Source organism: Poecilia reticulata, chromosome 1 (genome assembly GCF_904066995.2).
Source record: "Poecilia reticulata chromosome 1, P_reticulata-male-v2, whole genome shotgun sequence".
NCBI classification, from domain to species: domain Eukaryota; kingdom Metazoa; phylum Chordata; class Actinopteri; order Cyprinodontiformes; family Poeciliidae; genus Poecilia; species Poecilia reticulata.
Genome location: NC_088830.1, coordinates 26,110,940 through 26,136,096, shown reverse-complemented (window position 1 = coordinate 26,136,096; position 25,157 = coordinate 26,110,940). Strand labels below are relative to the sequence as shown.

General features: G+C 36.7%; 2 protein-coding genes across 4 annotated transcripts in view; one reads left to right on the top strand and one right to left on the bottom strand.

Moving 5' to 3' along the window:
* The window catches only part of LOC103469685 (sphingosine kinase 1), a 40,051-nt gene extending 15,514 nt beyond the window's left edge, over nucleotides 1–24,537 (top strand). The window contains exons 2-5 of the mRNA XM_008417541.3: nucleotides 825–974; nucleotides 13,688–13,782; nucleotides 15,494–15,609; nucleotides 19,854–24,537. Coding sequence (XP_008415763.2) covers nucleotides 825–974; nucleotides 13,688–13,782; nucleotides 15,494–15,609; nucleotides 19,854–20,712 — 1,220 coding nt within the window. The 3' untranslated portion in view covers nucleotides 20,713–24,537. The remainder of the gene's footprint in view (nucleotides 1–824; nucleotides 975–13,687; nucleotides 13,783–15,493; nucleotides 15,610–19,853) is intronic.
* The window catches only part of ube2o (ubiquitin-conjugating enzyme E2O), a 60,060-nt gene continuing 48,698 nt past the window's right edge, over nucleotides 13,796–25,157 (bottom strand). Inside the window, exons 23-24 of one of the 3 annotated variants that reach the window (XM_081610181.1) lie at nucleotides 23,927–24,043; nucleotides 13,796–13,810 (exon numbers count right to left, since the gene is read on the bottom strand). In XM_081610181.1, the coding sequence (XP_081466307.1) occupies nucleotides 23,929–24,043 (115 nt within the window). In that variant the 3' untranslated portion in view covers nucleotides 13,796–13,810; nucleotides 23,927–23,928. Of the gene's footprint in view, nucleotides 13,811–22,022; nucleotides 24,044–25,157 lie in introns of those variants that run through there. The other 2 variants (XM_081610187.1, XM_081610184.1) reach the window with 2 other exon arrangements.

The following is a 25,157-nucleotide window of genomic DNA, read 5'->3' as shown; positions in this document are numbered from 1 at the left end:
TTAATCTGTTAAACAATGGCACATTCTGCAGACTTTAAGGAAATACATTAATAGATGCAAATAAAACAACAATTCACTTCCTTTTTTAAATAAAATATAAACACTTTATTGCCTAAAATGCAATGACAAAGGATTCCTCTAGTTCATGTTTGGAGAGATTTGTTTAACATAATTTGAACCAGGTGAAGCTAATAATAGACCACTCGAGGAGTTTTGAACATATTTACAGAAAAAATATGTTTTTCATCTTAAATGCTAAATATATATACTTTTTGTAGTTTGGCCTGTAGTTTGCTCTGAGTGGGTTGTTATTTCAGTAATTGACTTTTTTTTTTGTTTCCTCCAGTTCATGATATAAAGGTTATTAAATTAGTTGACAAACATTTAACTGCATGATTAAAGTCTTTATTCTGGTGCTTTGGTCTCAACTAGCCTGTTTTTTGAAGGACAATTTTGTTTACAGCGACTGTATAATTAATTTTATTTGTTGTTTTCTTTCTTTATTTTTGGATATTTAAAATGTCTTCCAGCTCCAGTGTTAAATGTTCATTATGATTTATAGTTTATTGATATTTGAGAATGTGTTCCTGCATTATTATGCCATTATTACCATTATATTACTTGAAAATGATCTCAAATCAACAATATTCTGGAACAATTTATCATCCAGCAAAATTTGTTATCATGAGAGGTGTGTGTATATAGTGTGCACTACTGACCTGCTGAGTCATGGTTGTGATGCTGATCCTGTTATGTACGTTGAACCTGAAGGAGAACCCCTTGGCTGTGATTTATTAGATTTTCTCTCTCTCTCTCTCATACAGGTGTGTTGCTGAACTCGTTGCCCCATCCTTGCCGGATCTTGCTGTTTGTGAACCCGCAGAGCGGGAAAGGACAAGCCCTCACCTTGTATAACAGCCACATCCAGCGGATGCTCAATGAGGCGGGAGTCATACATAAACTCATTATCACTGGTGAGTCGAGTTGCTGGCTCAAGTTTCGCAATCCAGCTTTCACACTATGCTACAGCCAATGCTATCGTTTTGTTTTGGGTTTTTCATCTGAAGAAGCCAGAGACATTCCCAGCTTCAGGGAATGTGAAATGCAGGAGAAAACATTTCTTAGCCAGACTCGATTCTCTGCGAATCCTGGGGTTATTGTCAGCAGAGATCTGCTTCAACCCAATGCAACGATAAACAGAACAAAGCAGCAGTACACTAAGTGGAGTTTTGGCTCGTTGTTGGGAAATTATATATATATATTTTTCCTGTTTTTATTTTACAACAGCTGTAAAGGAGGTTGGGGTGACAGAATGAGGTCACAATGCTCTCACAGTCATAGGAATACTAAGAAGCAGCTTCCTTACCGTAGCATGTTTATATCGCAGTTCATACTAATAAATATGTGAGGTGCTGAATGATAGAAATACTCAGGGCAGAAGGGCTGCAGCTAACCATTATTTTAGAAATCAATTATTTTATTGGTTATTCTGATGGCTGATCATCATAATAAAAAATTGGCACATTCTGTGGATTTTTAATTTAATCATTTAAGCCTTTTTTCTACAATATTGGAAATAATTAAAAGATTCAAATAAATAATTTAATTCCTTTGTTTAATAAGAAAATGTTACAGAACGCTTGATCATTTGCAGCAAAGGATGCAACTACTTGCATCTACAATACAGTGTTGAGCTGATCTCTTGATTAATTTTTGATTAATGATTAATAACTGGGTAGCAAAAGGCGATCAATAGAAGATTTTCTTGTTTTTACAGAATTTGAATGATGTGAAGCCAAAACTATCCCACATCAGGTAGAATATGTTTACAGATATAGATGTTTTTTTAAGATGTTTTTGCTCTGAATGTGTTTTACTTTTAGAAAATTTTGACTCAACTGCGATTTCCAGTTAACAATTAATCAATTACTAAGTCAGTTGACAATCATTTCAATAATCACTTCATCATCATTAATCCGATTAATCGCTCAAGCCCCAGTTTACACGACCACATGATTCATAATACTGGATTCACAGGACAAGACAAGACTTGAACAAAATATTAAGAAAGCTTTTAAAATAAAGGCTTTTCAAATTATTCAAGAATCTCTGTTCAGCGTAAAGTTATACAGATCAGGTCTGATCATGTTCTGTGTTTTAGGTTTTGAACCAGAGTTAATGAAATTCTGTAAAAATTGTTAAAAAGAGAGCTAAACAGAAGCTGTTAGCTTGTTGTGACAGCACCTACAAATCTTATGCTCTATTGTCCATTCCCATGTGTTGCCAGCTCACTTTCCACAACCAGCCAATCAAGTTCTTCAACTGGTTAATCTCTTCAATTCATCATTATTTTTCCAGAATATAATGAAAACACAATTCAGGAGTTAAGGTCAGTTGTACAGATTAGAATCAAAGCTTGAGAAAATGAGATTTTTCATCAGTCCAGGTTTCAGAAGTGCTAAACTTCACAAAACAAATGATAAGATACAAAACCAGTAACTGAGAATCTCCAGTTATGCTTCAACGTTCGTCTCTCTGTATCTGTGTTGCACTCATCTAGACTTAATCCTCTTCCTGTTTTCATGTATTCACCATCGTTATGCTGATCAGCAGCCGCCAACCCATATGCAGAGCTGTTATATAATAAATATGTTTACACATTGTTAGATACACTGAGTGTACAGAAACACACAGACACCAACACTGAATCCCTTCTACACATAAAATGTTTTTTATTAGTGGTTTCACTTGATTAAAATTTTTAATCAAGTTAACTGCGGGATCCATAATTAATTATTTGCATTTTAAATGAAACAGCATATCAGCAAATTAAGCAACATTGTTAATTCAGAAACCCTTTTTGCTGCTAATTTATTGAATAAATAGACATTTGAGCTCAACAACAAAGACATTTATTGATTTTAATTTATTTAGGTAATTCAACCATCAGATTGGTGCAAATTGCTGTTAAACCAATTCAGCTTTCAAATGTTTTAGGAGCCACTGATCATTTATGTAATTTTTTAGAAAAAATATTTCTTTAGAAATACGGAGTGTGGATTCTGACAGGAGCGCTGGGGATGTCTGTGCTGCTGCAACATGTTTAGCATTGAAATGCTAATTTTAGGGTTTAATAGCTTCACAAGTAGACTTAACTCCTTTTTGCACAAAATTCTCTTCCAACATCCCATCAAATAATTTTTTTGAAGCAACAAATAACCCCAAGTGGACCAAGAGAACCAGCTTTGTGTGTTGTTTGTGCGCCAGATGTACGGGCGTACCAGAAACACAACACAAAGGTTCCAGCTTGGGACTTTTGGATTAAAAATAAAAAAAAAAGATTAACTGCGTTAAAAATTTTAACCCGTTAAGATCTACATAATTAATTAACTCGTTAAAGTCCCAGCTGTAGTTTTTGTGTGATCTTTCAAAGCACAATGAAAGATGACATAGTGACTGAAATTAAAAATTCAGACAAGATCCCCCCTCTGATAACTCATCTGCAGGTTGGCTGTAATTGTTTTTCCTCTGGTTTCTGTGTTTTTTAGTAGAGGAGAAAATTATGACCAGTGGATTCAAAAGAATCACTGGAGGTAGTTTTAAGTTTATATGAAGAAAAAAAAAAAATAATTGAAGTTCTTTTTGAGCTGTTAATCATAAAGAAGGCATAAATGCTTCCTTAAGTAAACATCTGAGTCAATATGACCTGCAGTAGGGACAATTTGATCCTGCAGTAATTGTCAATCTACTAAAATAAATCCTTTTTGCTTAATCTCTCCCAAATGACACTGACTAATGGCTCACTGCAACAGAATTATCTCTCCTCTCTGAAAACCAGAACAAATCTCTCTTCAACTGAATTACATGAAAATGCTTTCTCAGCGAACAAATCCCTTTACACTTGATTTTTGAAATGTCCATTTATTTCTGCAGCATCACTTTTTCAGATATAAACAATATTTGCAGAACAGATGTTTAATACGCAACTAATCTGAAGATGAATTGAGCAAATTTGGATTTAGATTAAACTGTTAGTAAAGATTAAAAAAAGGCAAAACTGAGAACTATTAATACTAGAAGGATTTTTAAGGCCCAACCCAGTTTCACTCCTTGAATTAATAATGCTATTCCCTTATTGAACATAGAGTATTGTGAGATTTTATTAAAACCTTGTGTAAAAAAAACTAAGTTTAAAATATTTAATATTTATTTAAAAAATAAGTACTTCCACTGACAGATAATTTAACATATAACAAAAATATTTGTCCCATATTGTAAGTGAATAGTACTTTTTTGTCAATATTAAGGAAATATTTACTAAAAGCAAGCTCCTCTTTCTTACTGAAAAGTTACTTGTAATATACTTTTGTGTTATTTGCACAAGATACTGAACTATAAAACCTATCATTACATCTTAATAGCAGAAATAAGTTGAAATGACTTAAATTTAGAAAAATATTGTCATCACTCATTTCTATCAGTTAATTAAACTCAGAAATAAATTTTAAGTGCATCACAAGTTTGCTGCGTTTTCAGTAATTGTAAATAATTGATAAATAACAACTAGAATGTAATAATTTAATTTGAAGTAATAAAACTGAGAAACTTAACCTGAATTGGATCTTCTTTAAGTCAATTTTACCACCTAATGTTTGTCTCGGTGCAGATAAGTACAATCAAACCATTTTTAAAAAGTTAGAAGTACTGAATACATGAGTGTAGGATATTTATTATAGTTCAGTTTACTGAATGAAATGTTATTGTTAACTTAAAATAGAAAATATTTGAGTAAATGTGCTTAAACTGAATTGTTTAGGTTACTAAACCTAAACTGTTTAAGGCTAAATGTTTGAGTAGACACAACTAAATGCGGCTCAAATGTTTTACAGTAAAATACTTGGTAATGTTTTGTGTTTTTGCAGTGGAGCCATCTCTTGGTTTTCCATCCAGCCTAAACCCAAACTGAAGCTGTGATCCTGCCTCTCCCAGTATTTTTAGTGAACTGGACCTGGGATGGCTGACTGAGCTGAAACACACATTTCCCCATAAAATGTGCATTATAATTGCGTTCTGCAGCTTTTGTAGCTGTTCATGTGTTTCACAGGCTCTGCACACGGCTGAGAGTCTCTTGGATTATAACAAAAGAGCATCGGCTCATTATTGGGTCCTTGGTTCGGTGGCAGCTGTGGGTGCTGCCCAGAGTGCTGCTGAATTTGTGTATATTGGAGTATCTGAATGCATAAAGATCATTTCTTGATGCGACTCAGACTTCCTAGGTCATCTGTCGGACAGAATTAAGTAAAGCATCTAGTCCTCTCTGGACCAGAGTCGCGTTTGATACGGATTTGAAATATTTATCAGAGGAGACGCGTGTGCCCTGAAACCCCATCGTTGTGCTGCTGTGGTTTTAATGCTGTTGTTTATGAGCATCTACTGGCTGTTAGGACGAATCATCGTTGGTTGTTTAAGGTTCATATCTTCTATGTTGGAGGTCTCTGCCTCGACCCATGTGGCGTTGCTAAAACAATTATTGTATAAGCAATAAAAAAAGCACACAGGGTTTGGCTCATGGAAATGACCTAGATATCACAAAACTATGCAAGGAAGCCATTAAAAAATGTATAAACTGCCTGTTAAAACAGAGCGTTGAAGTCTCACTGGAGCAGAGCAGCAGCGTTGCTGAAACTTTGACAGCTCTTGTAGACAACTTTACAACAAAGGTGTCAACCGAAAATGGGAGAAAAACTTTATCTGAACTTTAGAAAACCTGGAAGAAAGTCCAGGAAATAAAATGTTGGCTCAGCAGTTGTTGAAGTAGCTTAATGCTAATTTTACACAACATTAATTTCCTTATTGCAAGTTTTCATGACTGAGAACTTGGAGATTCACTGACTGGCGATTTAGTGGCCAACTTCAAATTATTTTATTTATTTATTTTATTACATTTATTTGAGAGGAATAGACACACAATTACATAGAAAAACTGAATAAAACAGCAGTCCTGTACCTGTACTGTGGTGCTTGTAGCATGAGCTTTAACAGACAGTATATCTAAGATACTTAAAAAAATGGAATAAAAGTAAAATAATTAAAGTGACATTAACAACATAAACAGAGGGATTAAAACAACAATGGCCAGAGTTTTGTTTGTTGTTTAAACATATTGAATTTAATTTCATACTGATTTTTGACCATTAACCAAAACACTTGTCTTCATCTTTATTTAAGATATTAAATGTTCATAAAATAATAGCAAAATACAGATTTTTATCTCAAAAACAGCTCAAAGTTTCAGAGCAGACTCTCTCTCTCTGCATAACAGAAAATAAACTAAAACAGTAAAACTTTACAGGGCTGAGCTATCTACAGAGACAATTGCATAAGAAATTAAAGCTTATTTCCTTAATGAGACAGAAATATATTGTTTTTTTTTCCATCAAGATCCTTTCAGAATAAATAACAGCTGTGGTTTACTTAATATTCATCAGCTCAGATTTACCGCAAGCTTTGTTGGATGTTAAATTATTAATTCATTTGCTGTGTCTATAAAGGAGCTGTTCTGTGGTGAACGGTTATTAATTAATTAGGACATCATATGAGAGGCGGCTGCATGTAGGAGAGAGAAGTCGGAGAAAATTCAGCTCTGTCGTTAAAAGAATTTCACTAACATACCAAAACTTTTCACATTTTATCAAGTCTCTACCATGTTTTAGTAGATATTAGCATCAACCCTACCGTATCATTGTTCTATAGATCTGCAGGTGAAGGAGGTCCAGAGGTGATGCGGGACGGGTCGGTTGTATTAAAACAGCGTGAAGAACAGCACTGACAGGTTTCAAACAAGAAAAATGATTTTTTTAACTTACAGTGGCACAGAAAGCAAACAGTCATGTGGAAGAAGGAAACTAGGCCTGGAGATAAATCAATTTTATTGATTAAAGGTGACCTATTATGCTTCCTTGAACAGGTTAGGATAGGTCTATCGGCTATATAATACACAAAAATCATTCTTAAATAATGAGATTTTAGCCTGATCAGTTCTGTCTATTTTAATCTCCTTTCTGAATGAGCTGTCACTTTAAATCCAAATGAGCTGTTGCTGGCCACGCCCCCAATTCAAAGTTTACACTCAAACGTGAAAACGGCTGCAAACAAATGCGCCATTATACAACTGTACAACTTTGAAAAAGCAGAGGTGGAGCCTCCTGCACAACCAACAACAAGTGGTTTCTGGGTGGAAAGTGAACAACAAAACACTTTTCTTTTCCAGCAGCCATTGTACAACAAATGCAACAGTAAAACCAGCTAATCAAAGGAGCTTGAGCTCAGCTTGAGTTGGTAGGTGACAGGCTGGGATTGCTAGGTAACGGCGCAGTCCCTGGTGATTGTGACTTAACACCAGAAAAATGAACTTATTGCCAAAAAAACAGCTTGACGTTCTTTTTTCTCTGTTTTTCAGAGCAGCTGAATACCAAACAGAAGTGTAAAAATAAATAAAATCCCGTTTTTAAAAATATTTTCTGTCAGTTGTTATTTCTTTCTAAGGGAAGAAAGCAAACTGGTTTGAAAAAGATAGTTTTTAACCCATATTTAACCCAGCTCTAATAGGATTGTTAACCAGCAGAAACAATTCAAACATTCTATGCAAGCAGTTCATCAATCACTCCCAAAATAAAAGAAATTCCTGCTTACATTTAATGTTTTTATTACTAATTTAAGGCCTTTTCTTTCTAAGATATTTCTGCCACATGTAGACTGAAAATAGTTATGCTAATTTCTTCCCTAAAATTAATTGATGCTGTTTTAATGATGCAACTTGTTGTTTTAGTAAAGCCAAAAATATCTCAAGTAGAGTGTAATTATGCTTCAGTTCAGATATTTCAGATCAACCTGAATGTTTGACGTTGAAACTGCTCTGAGGAGTGAAAGTATTTCCCTAAAGGTCCATATTGTTGTGTCTGTCCTCTCTTACCGCAGCAACACGGTGTTTTCTTCATTAACACCAACAGGTCTGACTTTGATGCAAAGCGGCAGCATTTCACCTACTAGCAAATATCAAATCCACTCTGTTCTCTGGGAGAAAATCGCAACTGACTGTTGCTTTTCACTTTTAAGTCCTCTGCAGCTTTAAGTAAAAAAGCTAAACATATGTATTTAAAGCCATGCAGCCTGCGCAGAGAACAGTGTTTGTGAGGGAGGATGTCATTTAGCCCTAATTACAGCTTACAGTCATAATCACAACCTCCGCGTTCAGCCATATCTCGATGTCCCTCAGTTTGGATTTTCCCAGTGGCTCACCACAGAGTGCCCACGTTTAAAGTCATGTTAGGAGATTTTGTTTAGGCTGAGGATTATTATCAGAGCAGGAAGTGTCTGTCAGCTCCGCGCGGCGCTCGGCTCAACCTTTTGGAGTCTCGGTGGATCTGCAGCGGGGCGTCAGTCTGTTCCTGCAACACAGACACAAGAGTCGGGTCAGTGAAGTTGAAGCAGAACTGCTTTGTTGGTTACAAAACACTTTTTGTTCTTGATTTCAATTCAATTTCTCTTTATAAACTAAATTTAACATTGTGTTTTTCGTGTTTTGAGCGATCATTTACAGAGCTGCAACTAACGATTATTTTAGTAATAAATTAATCTATCAATGATTCTGACGATTAATCAATTAATCGGATTAAAATATTCTGCAGATTTTTCATTTAGTCACTTAAGCCTTTTTTATCAAATATTAGAAATGTATTAAAAATGCAAACGAACAAACAATTAAGTTAATTTTTGAAATAAGAAAATAAACATTTTATTGTCTAACATCATTTCTTGAACAGATGCATCTGCAGCTAAAAACAGTGACATCAACCTTTTATATTTTTTGATTAACCGCTTAATGATTGGCTAGAAAGAGGTGCTTGATAGGAGATCTTTTTCTTTTTACAGAATTTCAACAATGTGAAGCTCAAACTGTGGGACTTTGGGAGTTCTGAGTTAAACATTTTACAAAGATGGGTTTTTTTTAATCTTAAATGCAAAATTTAAATATATTTTTTTGTACAGCTTTGGCTTAATATCTATTTTGAGTATGTTATTCTTTCAGAAAATTGCTTTCCTGCTCAGTCTCTCATAGGTTGAACAGAAAACCTGTGAGAGGTTTTCTGCTAAGCAGGATTGGTGGCACCACCTAACTCACTAGCTCCTTGGTTGCCTGGCAACTCAATCACTCTGTGGTTACCTAGCAACGGGCTGTTGAGTAACTGGTGCAGTAGCAGTTTCAAGTTGTGCCTCATAACTGCTTAAAAGTAAAAAAACAACAACGTGGAGTGAAAAACTGTGGATAAAATAACACAAGTTTGGCAGTATTTCAAATATTTAAAACAAACAAACAGCCTAATAAATAATTATTGTTATGTGCTTGATATGCTTTTCATCCATTTTGCCCAGACCTGGCGCCGGCTAGTAGCTTTTAGGTGATCAGAAAAATTAAAATATAACACACCGCAGAGGTTTATAGCTGTACGTTTGCTCTCTGTGTGATTTACTGGCAGGCCTCTGTGTGGTAATAGCTTTGGGGTAGGAATAGTTTCAGACTCGTGGTTCTTGCTTTCATGGACCGTGTTGTTTAACCCGACGGTTAAGCAGCATGGCGGGAGAGGCTCTGGGCAGCAGACACAGAGATGAGCTGGAGTGTGTTTGTGGGTTTTTGTTTCTCCCCATTTCCAGCGAGTCACATTAGTCTCTATGGAGCAGCGGCAGAAAAACGCTGCTTGCTGCAGTCACAAGATGACTTTCTTACAACCTCTCAAAAAGTATAGAAACCTGTAGTTTTTTTTAAATTTCACACAAAATGCACAGTTAATGAACAACTAGCTGGAGTTTTCCAATCCAGTCTGACAGCTACAGGAGATATTTTACAAAATTGCTAATTAAGAGCAAACTGTTTGCTAATTTTAGCAATGAACAAAGATGTGATAAAAAAAAAAGACAAAATAAGAAAAACGTCCACTAAGACTTCAGAAACATGTTGAGTCATCTGTTACCGTTTGTCCTGAATTAACTTTTTTATTCAGGAGAATGACACAAAGTTCAGTTGTAGACTTTTTGTAAAGACTTCCCATTTTCTGAGTGAAACACAACCAGCAGGCAAAATGTGATGCAAATCTGACTTTTTCACCACAGTCTGAACGGTTCTGATCTTTTCACCCACAAAAATATCCATTTGTCAGACAGAACGGTCATGTCCCATTTCATCTGACTTTTAAGTCATCAACATAAGACATTGGTCATAATTCTGCACTAGAAGAAGCCAGATGTGGTAAATTCAGACATAAACAATGGGTTTCCTTTTTTATAAGTTGCCTTTGTCTTTTTCTGATCTTGTGACAAAACTGTCTTTTAAATCGATCCATATTCGGCGGCGGCCATTATTACTTCTGTAAGCAGTGCTGCTGGGTGACGTCTTCTTCTGCACGTGAGTCGCTTTGAGGTCGTAAACCGTTCAGCCTGATTGTGGTCACATTTAATTAGTTGTATGAACGACCACACAAAAAAATCAGATTTCTGCAAAATATCTGAACTGAACATCAAGACCTGCTGTGTGAACGTAGCCAGAGATGCAGAAAAACCTGCCATTTCAGGCAGTTTATAAATATACAAATGACTATTAAAAATATAGTATAGTGGACAATTATTTTGTCCACTTTGCTAAGATAATTATCTGCTTCCAGTGGAACAGGCAGGTCAGAAGTTTCATTCTGTTTCAGGAAGGATTTGTGTATCAGAAAAACATGAGAACGCTGCATAATATTAATAAACCAGGATGTCATCAAGATCCCCCGACTGTGTGGGTTGGAGTGTCAGGCAAAGCAACAATGTTAGGTATAGTGTCTCTATTTGTGTGTACACAGTTGCACATTTATGTTTGCCTTCACTTCCAGCCCTCTGGCTGCAGCTGAGTAAGCCTTGTTCAGCTGGTTTCACTGTACAGAAAAAACATTATATATACATCTGTCTGTCTAATAGAAGTGGGACTTATCAGTTATTAGTTAATTCAATTTTATAGTAATCTAAAACTATATTGACAAAATAAGCAACATTTTCGAGTCAAAAAAATCCCTTTTCTGCTAATTATTGAATAAATAGACATATGAGCTCAACTACAGAGATATTTATTGTTTTTAAATTGTTACTTAGGTTATTCAACCATCAGATTGTTGCCATTATACCCATTCATCTTTCAAGTGTTTCAGGAAACCCTGGTCAAAGATACAGTACACCAGTTTCACATACTTGAATAATTTCAATTACAATGAGTTACAACAACATTTAATTTCCCTTTGTGATCCATAAAGTATTTCTGAGCTTGAATTTTGAATCTGAAAACCATCTGAAAGGTTTGGAGGTCATATTTAACATATCTAACATATTTCCCTGAAATATATGTGTAATTGTGCATGCAAAAAACTGATAAAAAAAGGTTGTTGTTCTTTGTTAAATGTACATTTACTCTTTGAAATATTGTAACACTTGGTGTTTTAGCTGCTTTCTGCACAGATTTTCCAGGATGCTTGGGCTTCCCGGCACAGTGTGCAGAGCAGGTCACATGACGCAGAGAGACAGGAAGATGACGTAGCCTCTCTTTCATCATCAGCAACTTTGTAGAGAAGAGCAAATTTGTTTAGTAACATGATACAAAGAATCTGAAAATACAAGTTTTACAAGCTGTGTGCAAAGAAATCTCATTGATTTTTAGGAAGTTATACAGAAAAGGGCTGAACTTTTTGCTGTGGGTGTGGCTGACAGTGTAACCTGCTGGTGTCAATTTTTTTTTGACAATTTCCAACACCCATTGGAGAAGCTCAGCATGCTCTGCATTGTTTCTCACTGATTCACTGGAAGAACCCTTTTATGTCTTATTTAATGTTAGCAGAGAGTCTTAAATAATGCAGAGAGAAGGATAACTGAAATAAAGAGTTACAATGTGTAGCTTCTAAAATCCCATCGCTGCACTTTGCATCGGCTCTACTGGCTTTTTGCTAATTGATCTGTTTTCAGAGTTCAGTTTGTCCTCAGAGAATCAATGCCATTTCTTTTGAAGATTTTAGGGAGGTAAGGTTAATAAGAGAAGGGAGGAAACTGTTTCTCTGTCTTCTGGGATGAGATTCAGGGCAGAAGATCAAAGATTACTCAGCAAAAACACAAAATCTGAAGTATTTTTAGTCTAGTTTCTAGTGCAAATATCTTAGTACACTTGAAACAAGACAAAAGTAAAAGTACTAGTTCCAGTGGCAGACGACTTCACTTATTTTTCCTGTCATAAGTAAAATCATCTACCAGTGAAACTAGCACTTTGTCATTAATATTAAGAAATAATTGACTTAAAATAAGCTTTTATATCTTCCTGAGAGTTGCACTAGACATAGGCCAGATCTTAAAACAGTAAGATTTTCTGTTTTTGCAGTGTACATGTGAAAATAACAAATCCTTCGTAGGTAATGACAGCTCTGGTTCGTGTTGGCTGAGGAGAACTGCCAAGACTTTGCATTTGTTTTGAGATGCAAATCCTGACGTTTTCTTACACTGAAACTTCCTGCTGCTTCAGCTGCTACCTGCCCAGGTTTTTTCTACTTATCAAGTCATAAAATCATTTTAAGTTATTGTTCCACAGAAAATTCCTATCATGCCATTCCTGTGGTTTAAAACCATCTAATTAAAGTTTTATCCTGCTTGTAGGTGTACTAGGTGTTCATTCTGATTTTTAGGAATCATTCTTCCAGATAATTGTCTGGAAATATTTGCCGACAATTATCTTTCACACCTATTAGGGTTTGAAACTACAGTCAACGAGTTGTTAGCAACAGGCTTGCTAAGCAGCAGACGTCATACTGGCTACCTGATCTGATAGCCTGACTAATTAAACCAGGTAATATGATATGATAAAGGATTGACACTAATTTGAAGTCTTACCCGCTGGTCTAGAGTTTGAACAAATCTATTTTTTTATCCTCTTTTTTTTTATTTTTTTTAGGTTTTTCTTACATGAACCCATTGTGGTCTTGCTTTGCTTTTCAAAAATACAGTTTTTTAACAGATCTGAAGCTGTTGCACTAATACCTTCATAGAGTTGCTAAATATAAATGTATTTATGTTTAATGGAATTCCAGTCATTTCCGAACTAAGTGGGAATCAGGTTTCATTTTATATTAATTTCTTTAGAGCTTAAAATCACTGAAAAAGTTATTATTTTAAAGGCAGCCTCTGTTCTTCTCTCTCAAATTATTCAACCTCAGATCCATGGGACAAAGTGCATCTAGTTAGTTAGTTAGATTAAATTTAATCTGCATTTTGGTCGACGTCTCATTAAGGATGCAGATCGACTTTCCTTCCTTCTGCGGTTCCTTAATCTAGGAACTGAAAGGAGAGGAGATTAAAAGTGTAGCGCCCCACGCGTCTACTCTTACGTTGGATCTCAAACCTTTTGTGTCTCACGTTGCAATAGACCCATTACCACACACACACTCACACACACACACGCACACACAGGAGGTTTAATGTGGCTGAAACATGAGGAGGTTGACCTGTGAGAAAACGACCCCTGACCTGTTATGTGATGAAGTTTTGGGAGTGGGCAGCGATGCCAGAGGAAGAACACGACTGCTCTGAATCACATCTCTTCTTCTTCTGCTCGTGTTTTTCACAGAGAGGCAGAATCACGCCCGGGAGCTGGTGAAAGACGTTGACCTGTCACAGTGGGACGCTTTAGTCATCATGTCAGGAGACGGACTGCTGCACGAGGTACAGACAGACAAATCCATCCCTGCAGCTGGATGGAGAATGAGAAAGAGCCCGGCGACGAATGAGTTCAGAAAAATACTTAAGGTTAATGTTAGGGCCACTGTAGATAGAAAAGAAAAAGGAGGAAGAAGCTTCCGCTAAAAAACTTGGAAATTTTGAGAATTATCTCAGAAATTTTCTGTAAAAAAACAAGAAAATTTCTGAGCTCCAAAAGTCAAAAATTTGCAAGAAAAAACTTTTGAGTTTTTTTTTTCTAGAAATCTTGGAATCTCAGAAAATTTCCAAAAGTCAAATTTTTTTTATTTTTAGAAACTTTCTGAGATTAATCTAAAAATGTGTTTTTTTTTCTAACAAATTGTTGAGTTTAATACTCTGAAAATGTAAAAAAGGAAACAATTTTTGACTTTTGAAAGTTCTTTTAAACATGATATTTTATAACATAAAAACAAGTGGCAGTAATGCATTTGACATAAGATTCACATTAAACTACTTGGTCCCCAAAGTAAACAATTATAAATAATAAAGAAACAACAAAAACCAACTCAACAGTATGTATCAGAAAACAAAAACAGAGAAATAAAGAGGAAAGAAAAGAAAACACAGAGACTTTTGAAGGTTTTTGGACAAAATTTACTCGTTTTTTTTTCCTACAATGGCACATCATAGATCAAAAAAATAGAGAAGGATATAAATATTTTTATTCATAATGGAGAATGGTGGATTCTTAAGGGGGAAATTAAAGAAAGAAATAAATGTCAGCTATAAGAGCAGAATTTGGTTCACTGTTTGGATCATATTTGCTGCATTTAGTGACGTTTAATAAATTGAACCAATTTAATTAAAGTCTGCTTTTGTGTAAAAGTCGCTAAACAGATGTCTTCCTATTTACTATGACGTCAAATGGTCATTAACAGATGACGACTTTCTGCTTCGTCAAGCATTTTCCAATATAAAAAGATTTTAATTTGTTTATAATAATTTTGCATTAATTAAAAATGAGAACTCTCCATCTGCCTCAACCATCTGCTGTCATTTTTTTTATTGGTGTTGAAGGCCACAAAAAAAAATCAGTGAAGGGGCCACATATGGCCCTCGGACCACACTTTGGACCCCCATGTGTTATTAAACAAACTGAGCAACCACTGGGATCTAAATGTAACAGAAAACAGATTTTAAAATTATATTTACTGGAGTAAAGGTTTTAGAAAAAGGTACTTTTATGAGTAGTTTTACTACAACATGACTTTTATTTAAATAAAATTATTATGTAGGATTGTTACTGCAACTTGAGTACAATTTAAAATGCTAAGTCATGAAGTTTGCATCACTTACATCCAATGGTGTAATTTTATTCCTTCTAAGTAGGAATACTTAGAAGGCATGCTTTAGATGTTTCTCTGCTCCACCTCACATAGTTTCAGATAAAGTCTTGACAGATTTCCACACATCATGATGGTGCAATGTTGACGTAATTCATTTCCTGGAATCAAGTGTTTGAGCAGAGAAATATCTCAGATATGCAGGAATATAAACCTGAAGCTGCACTCCAGCAGACAAACATAAATCCTAATGTTATATTGTTTACTTGCTTTCATTCCTCTTAGTTTATGATAAAAATTGTTATGGTTTTAACATTAAGTTTTTTGTGAGCAGCACAGAGGTCTGTGCTGCAGACAATCCACTAATCCAAGCTGCGTTTTCCGTGATTCAGGTGATAAATGGTCTGCTGGAAAGGCCAGACTGGGAGGAGGCCGTCCGCACTCCGCTGGGTATCCTTCCTGGAGGTTCAGGCAACGCCTTGGCTGCATCTGTGCATTACTACTCTGGGTGAGCTGAAAAATACTGGACTGGGATGCATTTCCAGCCACATCTTCCACTTTGATCTGAACTAATATATTGAAAACATTCTTTATTTATTCAGTTCAGAGCCTTAATATGATTGATTTTTAAATGTTTTCACTGTTTTGTTGTATCACTTTATCATACTTATTTAAAATATGTACATATATATATAATTTCTATTATTAGCTAGTAGCACATGCAGCATTCTCTTTATAATATGACAATCTGCACCACTTTTGCATCTAAAATCAAATCTTTGTATATTTCCGCCACCATCTTCACTGATTGCATGTTCAGTTGTTCTTTTTGCACAGGTAGAACTCCTTATTTGGAAACATTTGAGATCAGTCCGCCACTGCAGAGTCCAATAGAAACCAGTCAAACCAGACAGGTAGCATAGCAGCGTGGGTCACACACTTTTATCCGGTATGCAGTTAGAGCATACTACAGCAGACTGAAACCACTCTGTGCTGAGTAAATTAAGAACCATTTAGCTAAACATATCATCACAAACTGCATCAGGATGATTCATTTGTAGCTGCTTTAGATGGTGTTTGGTTATTTTTAATGTGGTGTCAAAGCAGCTACACCTGCAGTCTTTTGTTGCTTCGCCGCGGTTGGAGGTGTGTTTGACCAGCTGAGGCTCCTGGCGCTCAGTCAAACTAAAACACTTTTCTCTAATGGCTTTTAATTATTAATGCTTTGATCCTCCGTCAGAGTTTATTCACCCAGAACAAAGAGAAAAGTTCAAGGACAAATACAAAGTTTTCAAAAAGATGAAAAATATGATTTAATCTCTGCATCCCTCTCTCTGTAGAGGCAGCGCAGTCGACAGCAGGTTGTTGTTTTAGCACCAAGAATGAGAGAGGAGCTGCAGGAAAAGCTGTAAAACAGAGGATCTTTGGGGCAGGAAGTGGAGGCTGCTGGAATTGCTCCACCTTGTGGTTACAGCAACTCAGTTTTAACAATTTTACACAATATGCAAAGAACTTTGCATTTTTATAATACTGTCAGTTGTAGCACCAATATAATAAAAGAGAAAATAATCATAAAACAGATTTAGCCGAATGGGTAGTTGTTACCAATCAGGTACCACCGCAGCACAGTTTGCTAAGACGGGAAGTTAGAAGAGTAAACGTCTCATAAAGTTCTGGCAACTGCTACAGCTGGTTAATTATTATAGTGTGTTTATTGGCTGATTTTAGCATTAGTTAACATGGTGCTGTCTCCATGGTTACTATCATTAGCTAAAACTAATGAAATAACAAACAAATGAAGTAAATAAAAACTGTAATTAAATAGTAAAGACTAGCTAACTGGAGATATATTGTGCATTTGTAAAACTAAGACATATTAAAATTATGGATATAACATCCTTTGTTTTCATGTCCATAAAGCATTGCTAATGCTAACTGCTAATGCTAACAGCAGGTAGCACCAAGTAAATAGCAAATCCTACATTTGTCCAACTTGCAAACAGAATAAAATAGAAATGTCCTTTATTGTCCTAACGTGGGAAAATTAAAGGTAAATTAAAGATAAATATAATCATGTATATTGAAATTAAGTTTAAAAAATATGTAGAGTCTACAGGAACTACAGGCACATTTCCAACAGGACAAATAAAACAAATAAAAAATAAAACTGCTGCACAGTTTTTAGAAACAGCAGCAGATATGTATTTAATATTTAGATAATATTAATGTAATCATATATTTAATATTTAAATAATATTACATGTCTTCACCTTCCTAAAATAATGACCCAAGTCTTTTTTGCCAAGGTGATTTTGGGGAAAAAAAACCTGACTTTTGGGAAAAATTTGCAAATTTACATTATTTTAGTAAGGTGATACCATTTGATACATTTTATATTCTCTTTTATTTCTTTACTGTAGATTAGATTGATTATGTAAAGCTCATTTCAGCTTTTTGAGGTAAAATACTTCTTCCTCTGGAGTCTTTCTGGGCTGAGTTTTGGTTACAGACTGCAACACAAGTTATTTTTTTCAACCCGTTTGAAAGTTTTATTTAATTTCCTTCATAGAATCTGGTGCTCAGATGCACTTTATTTCATTCTCTGCAGCTTCTATGAAAAGGTTTGATATGTTTCTGCTGTCAGGAAACAAACTAACAACAGTAAACAGAGATATAAGTAAAAACAGAATCTCCTCTTTCTGCCGCGGTCATTCATCACCTGAATGTTTGTGCCAGTCAGCGTCTCATCAAACAAAGCGCCTCTGTCCAGAACCGAAGGGTCCAGACTGGGCATTGTTCGCTCTCCTCTGACTCTCCAGAAAACCTGTGTGCGCTGCGGCCTGAGCCAGATTTCATTTGGTATTATTCCCCGCTGAATGCTGCGGCTTTGAGAATTAACTGAGCGACAGCTACAACCTGTCTGCTGTTACGCAATGAGCCGTTCTCGGCCTTTCATGCGTTTCTGTGAGCAAACAGAACAAGCAGGGCGGGTGGAGTCGTCCGCTGACGCTTAGAGCGCATGTGCCAGACTCAAGGCCCACGGGCCAAATCTGGCCCGCCACAGATTTTAATGTGGTCCTTCAGGTTCTAGACTAAACACTAAATGTGCTTAAATATTATGTTATCAATCAAATCAATACAGCTTTTATCTGTTTGCTGGCAAATAATATCAATCAGTCCTTCCACTTTCTTGATAATTATTGGAAATCCAGCCAAAAATCAACAAATCCATGCACTTTTTTGCTCTTACAGTTGGGAGTTTACAGCAGATTTTTCTCAAAAATTGTCAGAAACATTTTTACTTGAACTAAACAGCCACTTCAGCTTTAATTGATGCCAGATTATAATCCATGATCTATACTGTCAGCAATAGAAAGTCTCAGTTACCGTCATAAATAAGCACAAATATTTCCAAAATAGCACCACAAACATAAAAACCTGGAGGGACTGAAAGGATGTTCAATAATAGATTTAATTGTAAGAATTTATTGATATTTTAACAGTTTGCGATCAGGTTTTATCAATACATTCAAGGCACAACCAGCCTTTTAAGAACATTCACAATCTTTATTTGTCCCAAATCAAAAATGAGTTTGACACCCCAAGCTTAGAGTGTTTAGTCTGGACTCGATAAATCCTGTAAATAAATGTGTTGGTTTTTTTTATTAGAGTGCATCACTGAAAATTCACTATGAAATATGTTCTGTTTTAGTTGCAGGTTAAGTTAGAAGCGCAGGCAGCAGCTTGTTAGCAGGAAGTCTGGACAGAGGCGAGTTTCACCGCGTTGCATCACCTCCGTCCTCTGGACCAAATGCTGCACCTTTAAAATTACACAAACACTAATCCTGTGTGATTTAGAAGATTATCAAAAGACGTGGTTCATTTTGACTCATTCCAGGTCGAATCAAAACTGATCTAATATGTTTCACGTTGCTGTGATGAAATGTTAGCAAGTAATTTTGTTACTAATTGATCCAAATTTAACCTGATTCCACAGGAAAATACTTGTTTTCTACAAAAAATTTAATATCTTAGCAGACGTAGTTTATTGTAAGATAAAAGTAAATACTTTCTTTAAAAAAAATCCTAATTTACTCTTTATGTATTCAGAAAAATCTCCTAAAAAGGTAAAAACTGTTTATAGGATGTTTGAATAAAATTAATTTCAGTAACTTTCATTTTTGCACACATCAAAATCTAGTAGTCACTGTGTCCAGATGTCTATTTTCCATCAGATCCGTTAGAAATGAATAAAAGTCAATATTAAAAAGAATTTGTAAATGAAGTTTAAACCATTAAAATCCCACTGGGAAGTTTAACCCTTTTCAAATCAAATGAATTTGGTGTTTTATATTTGTGCAGAATTTTGTTCCTATGTTTTTTAAAGAGATTTTTTAATTTTTCCTGAGGTCATAAAAGGTCAACCAGTTTGTCCAGACTTACAAAATCAAATAAAATCAGCTGTGCTAATCGGCCCCCACTCTGAAAAACAACGGCTCAAACTACAGGCAGACTACAAACCTAAAAAATCAACGTCATCGTTCATAACTTCTGTTCTCTGATTGGCTCCGTTGGAATTTTATCGCAGAAATCCAAGTGAATGGGAGAAATCTCAAACTGAGTGTGGAGTGAGATTTGAACAGGAAGCCAAAGGCCAGGCTAATGATTAATTATTGGCCAGCCTTCAGTGAAAACTACAGAATATTCAGTGATCATCAAATAAAGTGGAGTTTTTTTCTCTCTCTCCTTCAGCGTCTCTCAGGTCAGAGGCGAGGAGCTGCTGGTCAGCTGTGGTTTCCTGCTCTGCAGAGGACTGGTGTCCCACATGGACCTGGTCTCCCTCCACCTTTCCTCCGGCCAGCGCCTCTTCTCCTTCCTCTCCCTGGCCTGGGGCTTTGTGGCCGACGTCGACGTGGAGAGCGAGAAGTATCGCCACGCCGGAGCCGCCCGGTTCACCGTCGGCACGCTGGTGAGGCTGGCGTCTCTCCGCATCTACAAGGGTAAACTGGCTTACCTCCCCGCCAGCAGGGGGCGCCACACGGACAAGAGTCTGCAGAACGGAGCGGCGGCATGCTGCAGAAATCCCGCCTCCCGTTTGACTCAAACTTTGGAAGATGACTTCCCAAATAACACCTGCCACTCCAACAACTCCCTGAAGCTGCGGAGGTCAGAGGGCAGATCGCCTAGAAGTGCCGCCAAAGCCCTCCCCGGGCCTCCCGACGCCCTGCTGCCGCCTCTGGATCAGCCGCCGCCGTCCGACTGGGTGCTGGTGCCGGAGGAAGACTTTGTCCTCATGCTGGCCATGCATCAGTCCCACCTGGCCGAGGACCTCCTGGCAGCGCCCGACGCCCGCCTGGCCGACGGCGTCATCCATCTCTTCTACGTCACGGCGGGGATTTCTCGCAGCGCGTTGCTCCGACTGTTTCTGGCCATGGAGAAGGGCGCACATCTGGACACGAACTGCCAGCATCTGGTGCACGCGAAGGTGCGGGCGCTCAGGCTGGAGCCGGGCGCCGGGAAAGGGATCATAACGGTGGACGGGGAGGTGGTGGAGTACGGTCCGATTCAGGTCGAGGTGCACGCAGGCCTGGGGAGGGTGATCAGCGGATGAGAGGAACAAAAACTCCAAGTCTTACCAGTTTGTTTTTTTTTATCTAGTTTTGAGTGCAAATATCTTAGGCTACGTTTACAAGAGACAACTGCCGGTATTTTCAGATGTTAATTGTGTCGCCAAAACGCCTTGAGTCAGCAGCTGTAGTTGTCATGTCAGGCCACTAGATGGCGCCGTGATGTTAGCATGTTGTCAGTGCGCATGTGCTGCTTAGCTTCCACCTCTTTATCAGAACTTATGTTAAGTTGAACAGATTCAGTAGAAAAACAGCACAAGGCTGTCCGCCATTGCTCTGGGTTTTATCTGCATGCACAGAATAATACAGCGGCACATCAGGGTCATTGTAGATCGAACAAATTCATACATTCTACTAATTTCAGAAATTTACTAGAAAAAACTTAGCAAACTTGAAATTTCTAAGTTTTCTTTCTCAAAACTTTGAGATTAATCTTAAAATTTTTGTTTTTTCTAGAAATGTTTTAACTATTTGAACTCAGAAAGTTCAAATAGTGATTAATTTCAACCTGAGATTTGTCCATGTTTCTTTCTAGAAAATTTCTGAGATTGATCTCAAAATTTCTACATGCTTTCTAGCTATTTTTATTTACTTTTAAACGTCAGAAATCATGTGATATATCTCAGAAATATTCTATAAAAAACATGGGCATTTCTGAGTTTCAAAAGTCAAAAATTGACTTCTCAAACTCAAAAATGTTCATGTTTCTTCTAAATAATTTCTGAGATATATCTCAAAATTTCTGAGTTTTTGTAGCAAATCCACAAAAATTTCTACGTTTTTTTCTAGATAATTTCTAGAAAAATTATCTTTTTTAGTGGAAATTTAATTCCTTTATTCTACCTACAATGCCTCCAATACACCATCATAGAAAAACGCTACAGCTGCGTGTTCTGCGCATACACCTGCAGAAAACTTCACGGCTCAGCAGGATGTTAAAGTGAAATTTCACTGGTTTCTGGTGTCGTATAAACGCGCGACTGGATTGAAACAAATACGCTTCGCTTTAACCGAGAAGCGAATCTGTGCTTGAAATAAGACAAAATGAACTTACAAGTAAATTATCAACAAGATCTAGGCGCTTGTTATAAGTGAATAATTCCTTAATATTGATTTAAATTAAATTTTGTTCAACTGGCGGATTATTTGACTTCTTTTCCTGAAGTGAAATAATCTAATTGTAGTCAACGATTTTACAGAAGAGCAATTAATTCAACATGTTTAAATGATACACAACGTTTTATGAACTGCGTGATGAAGAAAGCTCTACGCATTGTCCTAAATAATTTTAAAAAAAAAAACATCATCCTCCTACTTCTTACTGTCTTTTCTTCTTCGTGGTTTTCGCCAGTAGTAACGTCCGGCTGTTGATCACATGACTCGTGTGACGTGAATATTTAGAAAATACGGCAGAAAATGATGCTGGCATGAAACGCTTTTTTTCGAATCGAAAAAAGTGCGTTTTTGTTTTGATTTGTGTTTTAATTAGAGTGTTTCTATTAAGATTATTTTTGTTTGTATTTCAATTTTATGGTTAATAGAAACGCGGCTTTGTTACAGTCGTTAGCAATTAGGTCAAGTTTAAAATCTAAAGATGCTTTTTACCAGGCAAGCCGCTGTAATGTCAGACTGTTAGCAGGACTAAACAGTCCCTCATTAATCTACACTCATCCATCATCCTGCCTCACTGTTCTGAGCCAAGCTTTATGAATTATTAATGAGTCTATTTATTTAATATTAAACACTCGGCCGCTCAGTCTGGCGGCGCCACCGGAGCTAAAACCCAAACAGACGCAGGCGAATCGTGTGCGCCGCTACTCTGCGGTGGCTCAGTTCAAGATTACGCAACAGCAGAGGATTAGTTTGGTGTTTATCGGTGCTCTGTAGGACAATGCCGGATGCGTGTGTGTGAATGTGCCTCGAACACTCAGTCAAACCCAGAAGATTCTGCTTTAACCGGGCAAATCGCTGCTCCAGGTCGCGGTTTAGTCTCCGCAGACAGGAAACAGCGGCTCCAGAGTATTGAACCAAACTCCTGCACCTGTCCTGATAGATTGTTGTTGTTTTTTAAAGTGTGTTTCGTTGCGCTGCTGCATCCTCCCTCCATCTTTCCAGCACCAATATGTTCGTCTCTGCTGGACGCCACACACTCTCCATCTTTACCAACGTGTCTTTAACATTAAACTGTGAAAGTTAGAGATGCATAAACATTATTATTTTTAACCATGTGGAAACACTGAGGAGCCTTAAACAGGGGATGTTAAAATAGGCACTGATTGTAGCAGGTTGGCCAGATGGCGACGATTTCTTTTTACAACTAAATCTGATTTTCATTACATTTTCCTTGTTTTCTTTTCTTAAAAAAAAAAAAAGTCAAAAAAGTGGCTTTTATTTCAGTCATTCCTTCTCTGTTTTATACTACTGAGTATTAGGACCAGGCTTTGATAATGTGTTTAATTACGAGAATAATGTCAGTTCACTGAATAAAGCCTTAATTTTACATGAAAATACCAGAAACAACTTCAATATGACGTGACCAGTCTGCAGTTTTCTTCAAAATAAGACTCAGTTCTTTACACGATCCTTTCAAAGTCCTGATCATTTGATTCTGATGTGTTAAAAAATGAAGTAGCTACTTCCTCATCTGTAAGTATATAAACAGCATTCCTGTTTTATTTTTTGTAGGGGAGTTCTAAAAGAATTACGACTTTATTCTCCTAATATTATGACTTTTTCTCGTAACTGAAAAATAAAAACTTAAAAGTCCAAATAAATAGAAGCTGTAAAACAAGATGGCGGCTCTAGCTAAGCTGACGTCACTCCGAAATACGGAAACCCAAAGAGCTTGTTGTTGAGGGGGGAAAAAAAATCCTGATTTTCCAAAAATTAAATCATCAAAAACCAAAAATGTGATAAATGTGATTTATCGCCCAGTCCCCGATTGCAAGTTCGTACTTCCTGGTTTGTAAAAATTTAAGGTGCCTCTAAGAACAAAACTCATATATTGTCATGTTTTATGTTTATTCAGATCCACTGACTGCTTGACTGTTTCAGAACAAACTTTATCTGTAGAGAGCTTGTTGACATCTTTGGTGGGATATAAAGGTGATCAGGAAATGACGTCAGCGCCTGAAGGACTCAAATGAGAATCTGTTTCTTACCTTAGTTTAAACGTCATGATTCAGAAAGAGCTCCCACCTTTATTTAGCTGCGGCTTGCTTTGTTTGTACTGGTCCTTTAACTTGTTTGACGTGCCTTGAATCTGCTGCCGCCTGGTGGTTGAAATGCGCTGCTGCATCTTCTTTGTGCTGCCTGCTGAATCCAGAAGAAAAAATAAGTTTCTTTCTTCTTTGATTAGAGAATAAAAATGAAACATGATTTTATTTTGAAGAAATTTTTGCAGAGAGGTTTTTAGAAACCTCAACAGGCTGTTAAATCATCGAGTCCAGCTGCTCTCTGAGAAAAGGTTTTCATGTCAGAGCCGCTTTATCTACTTTATTGTGCGTTTAGATGACAGAGCTTCAACTCTGGTGTCCTGCGACTTTTAGATACATTTGTCTGAGTAAAAAACAAAAAATGTGGGTTGTTGGATCTAAAAGCTGCAGGACGCCGAACCTCGAGGACTGGAGTCGGTTTAGATGTTTACGGTGAAGGGAAAGCAGCTGAATCTTTCTCTGCAACACTGACAACTGAATGATCCATATTTTTATTCAAAGAGATATATTTTTTATTTTAGACCAATGTCTGTATGTTTTCTATTAAATTAAAGAATAAAGAATCTGCACGGGTGTTTTTGATTATGACTTAAAGACAAACCTGTGGTGCGCCTCGTTTGTTTTTGCTCTTTACTGAAACAGGTGACGCAGAAATCACCAAAAACAGCAACATGTTTCTGCATCCAGGTGAGATGGGCAATGTTATTTAAAGGGGATCTAATATGAAAAATTTATGTTGTGTATGTTTTTGTACTTCCATATGGGTTTACTTCTGAAAACAGCTCAAACTCCTAAAAAAAAAAAAAAAATCTGTTTTCAGCAATAAATTTGTTTTTTGTTGTCTGAAAAATTTGCCATTTCAAAGACCTTCCGAATGTAACGTTACCTAGCAACCCAAGAGGAGAAGCAGCACATTTGGTCAGCTGGTTTTACTGCTGTATGTGCAGTACAATGGCTGCTGGAAAAGACAAGTGTTTCGTTGTTGACCTACCAAGCACAAACCACTTAATGCATTCTTATTGGTTGTGCAGGAGGCTCTACTTCTGCTTTTCAAAGATGTACGGTTGTACAATTGCAGCCATTTTCACATGGAGTATAAACGTTGAGTTGGGGGCCGTGGCCAGTAGCAGCTTATTTGGGTTTAAAGAGACAATAGCAGACTTAAAATCTGAGAATGATGCACGGTAATAAATGTTTTGTATAGGCCATAGACC